The following is a 9,738-nucleotide window of genomic DNA, read 5'->3' on the forward strand; positions in this document are numbered from 1 at the left end:
GTGAAGGGGAGCTGCTTACTGGCTTGCTCCCCATGGGTTGCTTAGCTAGTTTTCTTATAGAACCCAGGACCACCAGTCCAGGCATGGCACCCCCCACAATGGACCAGACTAGATGGGAACGACAATGTCAAGAGTGTTTTTTCGCGCCCTCACAGACAAAAGGTTTTGAAAGACAAAGTCAAGAGTGACTTTTGCCCCCTCCCGCCATGAACTAAATTGAACAACAGTGTCGAGAGTGTGTGTCACCTCCTCGTGAACTGAATGGGAACAATTTCAAGAATGCCTGTCACCGCTAGTGGACAAAATGTGAATGATAACGCCAAAAGCACTTGTCAATTTGTCCGAGACTAACCGGGAACAGCAATGTTGAGTGCCCAGGACCACGCAGGGGTGGATTTGGAAATCTGGCTCAATCAAGAGCCCAGCTTGGAGTGTAACTGGCCTTAGGCGGTCGCTGGCTATTCCCACTGCCCTCACCCCACTTTGGACGCATCTACCTCCGGGACTACTGAGCTCATCATCAGAGAACCCACCCACCCCAGTCATTTACAGTACTGGAAAACACATGTGAATAGTGGCAGACTTCAGCCCCATCTGGGAACACACTGATTCTCAGCAGGAGCTTGCCCTGTCCTTCCTTGTATGTACAGCAGTGGGGTGAGTTGAAGGCAGCGGGGTGACAAGGGGTGGCAATGGAGGATGTGTAGGTCAGTGTGATCCATCACTATATTTGCAGATTTCCTGTGATGTGTAGGGAATACGGAAGACAACTCAATTATGCCACATTATGAAAGGATACCTTTTAGTTATTCTGTTTAAGGGACATTTCTATAATACTAGAATCACTAAGGTATTTACAACAATATTTTAGAGATCGCAAAGGCAATGGAACAAACATATTGAGAATCCGCCTCTTTATTGCTAAAAGAATGGCTGAGAAGTAACGGTGGCTGTGGTCAGCATAGGCAGTTGAGATGTTGGTGGCACAAGAAGAAGCCATTCCCATCTTGCTCCGGGACTAGGGTGACACTGAAATCTTCAGAGACAGATGTTCTAGGGCCCAGATGGTGCATTTCTGGTCCTCCTCCCATTTTTTCTGTGTGCAATGCTCCTAATCTTAAATTAGTCCTGCACGTGGAAGGATAAGGGACCGCATTAGTACACTAAAAAGCATGCGGATAAAACAAACAAACAAAAAAAACCCAACTGACATTTGGTTGAATTTTTTGGTAGGTACTCGGGATTGAACCTAGGGCTTCAACTATGCCAGGACAAGTGCTTTATTCCTGAGTTATAGGCTCAACCCAATTTGTGAGATCGTAGAGTCCATACAAAGAAGCCCTTCATTTCATGCTGTTCTAATTCAGTGAGGGACTGAGGGTATAGTAACTGCTCAATGTGTGTGAACTCTGGCTTCCAATCACGGAGCTACAGGGGAAAGGCCAGAAGAACCCTGTTAGGACGGAAAACACTGCGCCCTTCCTTCAGCAAACCCCAGGGAGCACCAGGAAACGTTTCAGGCTCTGTAGTAGATACTGGCCATTCAGTTTGTATATAGGGTGAGGCAAAGGGCTCTTTCTGAATGCTGCCTCGTTCTCCTGGGCCACTAGAGGGAGCACTTCTCCCTTTTAAGTATGTGGCCTGCAAATTCAGCACTACTCATGGCCAGGAGCTCCACAATAGCAATAGCAATATTAACAAAGAGAACCAACTGTTCCAGGAAGGAAAATGAGGACCACGCTCACATCCAGGACACTTTCACAATGTAGTTCTGATGATGCTCAGAAAGCAGAGCAGGCGAGGTGTGGGACAAGCCTTTTGGAGACATTCATGTTAAGATGTCTGAATTTTAAAACACAGTCCTTCACCTTCTTTGTGGCATGTGGGTCACTCTGCCCTCAGAGGGCCATTGAGAGCACACTAGGTAAACTGAGGGCAGGACAAAGCAGCTTGGCAATTATCAGCTTCTCCATTCCAGGGCTGCTTTGAACTCCTCAGAAAGCGAATGCCGTACTACGCACTGTGCCCTGAGCACCCTGAGCCAAACCTGGCTTAAGCCTGGAGTGTAGCCTTGGGATGTACGTAGCCTTAGGGGCCTGAGAACAGCTGGTGTTCTAGAGACGCGACCTCCCCAGTCTTCAGGGCCTTTCCGTTAGTGAGCACACAAGAGGGAACTCAGAGATACACCTAATGCCATTATCCCTATGCTCCTTTGAATCTTTTACTTTCCTTCTTCCCAGAAGAACTCCTGTACAGCTTGGACTTTCCCCTGCTCTCACGCGACCACTTCTGAGTCCAGTGAGCTGCAAATCCACTTACCTCTGCCCGAGAAAAATGGAAAAAATATTCCAAACTACCACAGGTATGAATTTAACCCACAGTGAGGTTTAGCCCCCACCATCAACCAATCACACAAAACAGTTCTTCATGATGCCTGACAGGGATGAGGAAAACGATCTGATGTCAGAAAGACATTCACTACCAACATAAATGTGTGGGTTTGAGGCGTGCGCGTCTGTCTGCTTTTATTTGAGGCGGGGTCTGATGTGGCCCAGGCTGGCCTTGAACTCCTGATCTTCACCTCCAGGGTCGTGGTATTATGGGTAAACACCATCATATGTGGACTCTTCATATATCAGGAAGACACACCAAGATGTACCAGACAATTTAAATTCAGGTCTGCCATTCACTACTTTGCTTTACCAGCAAGGTAGTGAATTTGAAGCAGCAATGCCAGGAGAAGCAGGCATTGTATGCTCTCCCCATCCCATCACTACAATGGCTGAAGATTTACAAATTCCCTCCTTCCTCTTAGAATTTATGCTTAAATTTACTATCGGAAATAATAACACAGAGCTCATAGATTCATAAATTTGGGTGATTTCTTCTATTTTTGCTTGTGAGCCTAGCCTTTAGCGGCGGAGCCATCTCTCCAGGTCAAACTTAGGGGATTTCTACATCATTCTTTACCCCAATATTATGTAAAGGGCAGTAATATTCTTTTTCCCTTTAGGAAGCCACGTTCTCACATGCTGGGGCTTTCTGACTCCATTTTGTACCCACAGAGTTTAAAGACCCTCCCCAAACCTAGAGACTTCAACAACAGCCCACCAACTCAATATATCTAGGACAAAGGTATTCAAGATCTCAGGTGAGTTTTAGAATGGCTATCCTGCCAAACGGCTTTTTTTTTTTTCAGATTACCGACCTACATTCAGGACTCACTTACACCCATCCATCTTGCGAGATCCTTCCTAAAAGGAAAAACAAACAAACAAACAAAACACATTCAGTATGTGGCCCTGTGGATGAAATTAAAGCAGGCACAGTATATTTCATGTTCATGCTTCAATGTTTGTCCTATCAACCCCTCCTCCTGCCCCCAACAGTGTTTGCAGCATCCACCTTGAGGCTTAATTTACCCTGAGTTCTCCCACCACCACCCGGTACCAACTTAAAGGGGAAGCCAAAAAAATAAAATCATTCATCAAAATACATCATGGTCCAATGTAATTTAAAGACACACAAAGCAATCAAGAGATGAACAGATATAAAATTTCAAGCAAAGGCAGAACTCCAACCTCAGGCTTCTCACTCTGCTCTGGCAAGACCTTGCCTTGCTGCAGTCTAACCGGACTCGTTTAAATACAGCAAGAAAGTAGTTTCCTTCGCGGCTGCCCTAGCTTTCGTCATACCCCAACCCCCATTTGCAGGAGGATAGAGTTGGGCAGTCTAGAGTTGCCAGGTGGCCTTTCTTTCAAGAGGGGATAAGGGGGCCCTGGGAGAGAACCAAGATCACCTTGAACTAACATGTGTTCTCTGAAAACTGCCCACTAGGGGCAAGGTAAGGCGTGTCTGCATACCTTGCTGGCTCAACTGTGCTGGAGAATGGTCTCCCATTGCTCCAGCTGCCGCTGGGTGAACCGAAGTTGGTGGCGGGCCATTGACCTCTCCGGAGGCTTTAGGCTTTTCTGGCTCTCCGTACCCTCAGCAACCAGCTCCATTTGCTCTTGCTCCACGCCACTTCCGCTGGTGCCACCATTCTTCTTCCCATCACCCACAGGACCTGGAGCATCAGGACCAAAGGGGCCTCCTTTTTCTCCTTTTAATTCTTCTCCTTCACTGTCTGCTCCCACTCCTCCCACTCCAGGTTGGCCCCGTACACCTTTCTTCTCTCTCCCCTCTCCAGCCTGAAAGATCATCTGTGCGTTCATATCTGCAAAAGAGGAAACAGCCAGAGAAAGCTCAGGGCATCAGGGCTCAGTGTGCACGAAAAGGAGAGACAAAGCACTGAAGAGCTATGTATAAAGTGAGCTGACGGTGGGTGCTGTTGCTTCGCTCATTCCCTTCTGCCAGGGATATTTGCTTCCCGGCGATCACTAAAACACCAATTCCATACCGGTACTGACCCTGCTGCTCTTCCTGGTCCTCCTTGACTCCCAGGCAGAGTAAGCAGGTGATGGCCCGACTGCAGCCTTGAGATGCCATACTCTGATGAGTCGATGAGGACGTACGCTCCTGCTGATGCTGGTGTCCGGGGACCAGAATGAGAGAGCTGCGCTCCTCAACCTGAAAGGGCTCTCCTCAGGCCCAATTTAGTTTCCAATGTATCCAGTCCTAGGCTTGTTGGCTCTGCTTTCTGCTCCCCGGTGGTTCCTGTGGGTTGAGCCTTCGAGGCACAGAGGCAGCGGCAGCTTAGGGGTGTAATGAGCACGACGTGCCTGCAAGAAGGGGACAGCATGCGGGTATGTGGGTGTGCAAAACCTGAGACGCCAGGTCACAGCTCAGCGGACAGCTCTGACTTTGGTAAAATATGCAGCGAGGCATAAAGGTCTCCAGAGGTCACACCGGGTATTTCTTTGCCTCCCGTTAATTCAGACAGTTCAGTACCAGCTCTTTCCTGGCGAGATAGCTCACCAAGACTAGAGCAATCCTCTGACCCAACACCTGAAGGCCTAAGTTCTGTTCACACACGCCGATGGCCACATAGAAAAGTGACTTAGCTGTTTTGTTTCATTTTGTTTTGTTGGGGTTTCTAGACAGGGTTTCTCTGTGTGTAGCCCTGACTGGCCTGGAACTCGCTCTGTAGGCCAGGTTGGCCTCAAACTCAAAGATGCCTCGCCTCCTCCCCCCACCCCCCGCCCCTGCCCAGTGCAGGGTGGCGTGCGCCACCGCCACCAACACCCGCCTCAAAGGTGGCTCTTTAACAATCCGTTTAAAACCCAGTATTCCCCTGGAGAGAAGCGGGGGGGGGGGGGGCAGATGGTGCCCATCCCTGGCTCATTCTGCGACCCTTCACCATGCCTCCCCCAGCACATGGGCCTGGAGGCTGGATGATTCTCTTTATGGTTCCTCTTTTCCAGCTGGGACTGCAGTAGCAATCTTGCAGGCTAGACAGAAGGATGAGATGATGAACAGTGGGGAGCTTGCGCAAGTAGCTGCAGCTTCAGTAGAGGCAGGGGAAAAAAAGAAAGGGAAGAAGTGGGGGGGGGGGGCATAATCACTCACAACTAACAACAGAAACCACGAGGACAGTGGCCCTAGAAGTAGGGACCCAAAAACGTGACCACCAGCAAGAGCAGCCAATCCCTGAGGACATAAAGGGTCTTCGGAACACACAGCTTCCCCACCGCCATACCAGCGTTCACCTGATCACAGCGGTGGGCACTGGAGAATAAGCTCCAAGAAGATCATTACGCACCGCCTGTGGGCACAGTAAGCAGATTGCATTGCCTGGTGACCAGTTCGCAGGGAGCATGTGCTAGTCCAGCACAGGGTTGAACTCTATACGGGTCCCTCTCCCCCTGAAACAGAAGCACCTGCAGGGCTCCAGGCTGCCCGGCCCCCTTCTCTAGGAGTTCGGAGCCTGGGTCAGAGTGAGCGCCTTGTCAGCTGGGAATGAAGGCGCTCTCGTCTGTGCTCTGCTGAATCAAGTTGGAGATTTGAGCTGAGGATGATGTTATACCCTTACGAACCCTGCACTCTGGACATAGAAACAGGAAGTGCTAAAGGCCAGCCTGAGGTACACGAGACCCTGGAAACAAATAAGAAAGCCATCGCATCGAACTCACAGAGATCCGCCTGCCTCTGCCTCCCGAGTGCCTCGAAAAATCAAAAAAAAAAAGTCATCGCATGCCTTTGCAAAACTGCACTCCTTCCTCTGTGGGAGTCTGTCAGAGGCGTTATTGTGTATCGTCCTGGAGCCGATCTAACAGATTTTCTTTCCTGGCTCTGGAATGACTGTGTTTTGTCCTGGTAGTTTTGTTACTGGGGAATGGAGCTCCATTTGGGCCATATCTACCTGTGATGATTCAAAGTACTTTCCCATTTCCTTATGCAGAGGTGACTAATCATAGATCCTTACACTCAAAGGTGGCTATGTGAAGCTGTAGAAAATCATGAGTTAGAAGGAGAGAGAGCACGAGCAAGGAACTCAGGACTGCGAGGGGTGCACCCACACACTGAGACAATGGGGATGTTCTTCTGGGAACTCATCAAGGCCAGCTGGCCTGGGTCTGGAAAAGCCTGGGATAAAACCGGACTCGCTGAACATAGCAGACAATGAGGACTACTGAGAACTCAAGAACAATGGCAATGGGTTTCTGATCCTACTGCACGCACTGGCTTTGGGGGAGCCTAGGCAGTTTGGATGCTCAACTTACTAGACCTGGATGGAGGTGGGGGTTCCTTGGACTTCCCACAGGACAGGGAACCCTGATTGCTTTTCGGGCTGAGGTGGGGGGGACTTAATTGGGGGGAGGGAGAGGGAAATGGGAGGCGGTGGCGGGGAAGAGACAGAAATCTTTAATAAATAAATAAATTTAAAAAAAAGAAAATCATGAGTTATATAAAAAGCTGTTTGGGGGAAAAAAAAAAGCAAACCGGGGGAGAACATCGGGATGATGCTATCAGCTAAGCCGCTCACGCCCTCCTGGGAATGCAGCGATGGAAGAAGCCTTTTTAGATCAGCAGAGCAACACAGCCAGCCCCTGAGGCTGTTTCCCAAGCCACAGCCTGGGATCAGAGAGAGGCCTGGCTCAGAAAACAAGATAAGAACTCTGTGTTCTCAGACGGGCAACGCAACGCCAGCTGGGGAAGCAGGAAGCTGAAGGTTGCTGAGCTGCCTCACTCCTCCCTCAGTTTACCTAGTGTACTCAGTAGCAGTATGAGGGCAGAGTGACTCTTATGTCACAAATAAAGGAAGCAGCAATGTTCTCACCTACTCTTGAGCCTTTCCACACGGGTATTTCCGAAAGGCTTCCCAAAGACATCTGGCCAAACTATTTTAACATCCTTAAAGCTAAATCAGAAAACCAGTAGGTGGAGGTGTGGGGATCTGGGACTATATCTCAGAAGTTGAGTGCTTGCCTAGAATTTTATTCATTAGGCCTTGGGTTCAATCACAAGCACCAGCACACACACTACAACTCACACACACGCACTATCAGAGGCTACTGAGTACCAGCCTTAGAGCTCCCTCAGAACAGGATGTCTACAGCCAGAGAAAACTGGCTGGGAAAAGGGATCTAAAGGGTAGAAAAAACCGACTCAAGCACCTTTCTTCTGCAGGTTAAGTTATTCCTTGGGCGAGGAAGAAAAAAGGAACGTTCTCCATAAGGTTTTCAGTTTATAGAGGCGTACAGACAAGTTAGCAGTTCCACAGGCGGTGACAACAGCATCAAACACGCATTTTAGAGTCCCAGAGGCAGGTAAGGGAGGCTTCTTACATCTCAGAGTGGGGTAGTGGCTGTGAAGCTCCTGGCAGATATCAGGAGGATTAGTTAAGAATGGGACTTTAAATTACAAATTCTAAAATACAGAATTCTAAGGCGTTCTCGCGCACTAACTACAGTCTTTAACTGTAACTAGGAGTTTATGGTTGATAATTGTAGGAAAATGCAGCAGCGCTGCTGTGCTTTCTAAACATTTCCACTTCCCTGGCAGCTGGGAACTCACCTTTGGTAGCCATAGCAACCTGTGGGCCTGGGAGGAAGGCAAGATGCTTGATTTGTACCTAGCTGCCTGAGAAAAATAAGAAAAAAAAAAAAAAAAAAAAAAAAACCTCTTTAAAGATTTTGCTTTCAGCTCCAGCAGGGTACCTGCCAGTACCCAGTGAGAATTTCTTTCCCTGAGGCTGGGTTAGTGACTCAAGCCTTTTTCATGTATCTCTAGGGGTAAAAACAGAAACAGTTAATTTTCCTGAGCTATGATCTTACGTTAATTGAAACCAAGGTGAAGAATAAATACAGACTATTAGTAGCTTGTTGGGTTAGAGCAAAAGGCCAGTAGATTCCTCCACCTTCCTGAGTCTGCTGCTAGAGAATTCAGGCCCACCCAGACTCTCTTGTCAGGAGAGCAGACATACTGTCTCTCCTGTTCAGTGCCTCCTCTTTGGGGCTCCTTTCCTGTCAACGAGTCCTGTCAATAAGGGTAATTGTGGGGACTAACTTAGCAGATTTGACTATTAGAACAAAGCTTTGGCTGAGTGATTGCTTTCACACCAGGGCTTCACGGTGTGAGAGAGGGGATCCAGGTGCCCACACAGGAAGAAATTATCTCAACAAATGATTTACATACTGCTGGGATATTATAGAAGGGAGAAACAGCATGATTCCACAGGATTTCTACAGAATTGACAGTAACTTATCCAAAAGACAGGCGTTCCCAGACATCTGCAAACTGGGATCTCCACCAGATTACATTCCTGCGCATTTGTCTCTTGGTCTGCCAGCTGTACTTTTGCTGTGCAGACTTGTGGGATTGTGGCAATTCACCATAACCCACACACCACAGCACACACACACACACACACACACACACACACACACACACACACCAGTACTGAAGTCAAGGGCCTAAGCCCAGCCCATAGCACGTTTATCTCCCTGAGGTATTGGTTATGTTTTCCACTCTGACCACTGCTAACCCGGGATCTTCTGAACATGCATACACCATTGCCCTGGATTTTTCAGACAACATACTTACAAAGACAAAAGATGCCAATTAGTAGCATAATAGAGAGAACGAAGTATCATGCAGTAAGAGGAAGCCTAGGGGAAAGCCCAAATGGATGATCTTATGGAAACCTCATCAAGTAGGATAGTGAGAAGATGGAATAGTTTGGCAGGTCTTACTTGTATTTGGAGAGTAGGTTCCTCTCCACATCAATGACCTGAAGCAATTCATTAGCTACACTGAATTCTCTCCTGAAAGAAAGCAGTGCAATTTTTAGGAACCAGATGCAGCAGCCAAGAGGGCCGAAGGTACAAAGAGTCCAGGTAACCAAAATGATTGAATTGTATATGGAAGAATAGGCCAGTCCCCTGTGCTGGAGAGTTCAGTAGGAGGTGGGGTATTCCAGGCAGGAGGACCCTGTAATGGGTAGGGACTGAAGGATGCAGAGAGAAGCTGGCAGCCATTCTCCACTTCCACATGTTAAATGGGCACCTCAGCCTTTTGTTTCAGGTTTGGAACTGAACAAAACTAGTAAAATTGAACGAGACAAAATACTAAGTCTATTCTAAGCCGTGAACACAGTTGATACCAACTGAGGTTTTTTTTTGTTTTTTTCTTTTTTTTTTTTTTAAAGACTGTGTATCATAGCTTCAGCTGTCAACTTACGCACCTAGGAAGAGGGATTCTCGACTGGGAAATTGCCTCCATCATATTTGCCTGCTGGCAGTCTGTAGGGGCATTTTCCTGGCTGGTAATTGAAGTGGGAGGGTCCAGCCCACCATG

At 48.1% G+C, this 9,738-nt stretch overlaps 1 protein-coding gene across 2 annotated transcripts; it reads right to left on the bottom strand.

Annotated features, from left to right (window-relative positions):
• Positions 1–826: 826 nt before the first annotated feature.
• LOC121445671 (homeobox protein Rhox5-like) lies at positions 827–4,662 on the bottom strand. Of its 2 annotated transcripts, none has more exons than XR_005973983.1 (4): positions 4,410–4,662; positions 3,864–4,216; positions 3,209–3,254; positions 827–1,128 (listed from the first exon to the last, which is right to left on the bottom strand). XR_005973983.1 is itself a non-coding variant. In XM_041647818.1 (4 exons), exons 1-2 carry the CDS (start codon positions 4,486–4,488, stop codon positions 3,873–3,875), a joined length of 423 nt encoding a protein of 140 aa, XP_041503752.1. In that variant the 5' UTR covers positions 4,489–4,662; the 3' UTR covers positions 827–1,128; positions 3,230–3,254; positions 3,864–3,872. The 2 variants fall into 2 exon arrangements, 1 of the variants encoding a protein (XP_041503752.1); XM_041647818.1 differs by having other exon boundaries at positions 3,230–3,254.
• Between the last annotated feature and the right edge of the window lie 5,076 nt (positions 4,663–9,738).

This window comes from Microtus oregoni, unplaced genomic scaffold (assembly GCF_018167655.1).
Source record: "Microtus oregoni isolate MIOR12 unplaced genomic scaffold, Mior012 000268F_003, whole genome shotgun sequence".
In the NCBI taxonomy this organism is placed as follows: Eukaryota; Metazoa; Chordata; class Mammalia; order Rodentia; family Cricetidae; genus Microtus; species Microtus oregoni.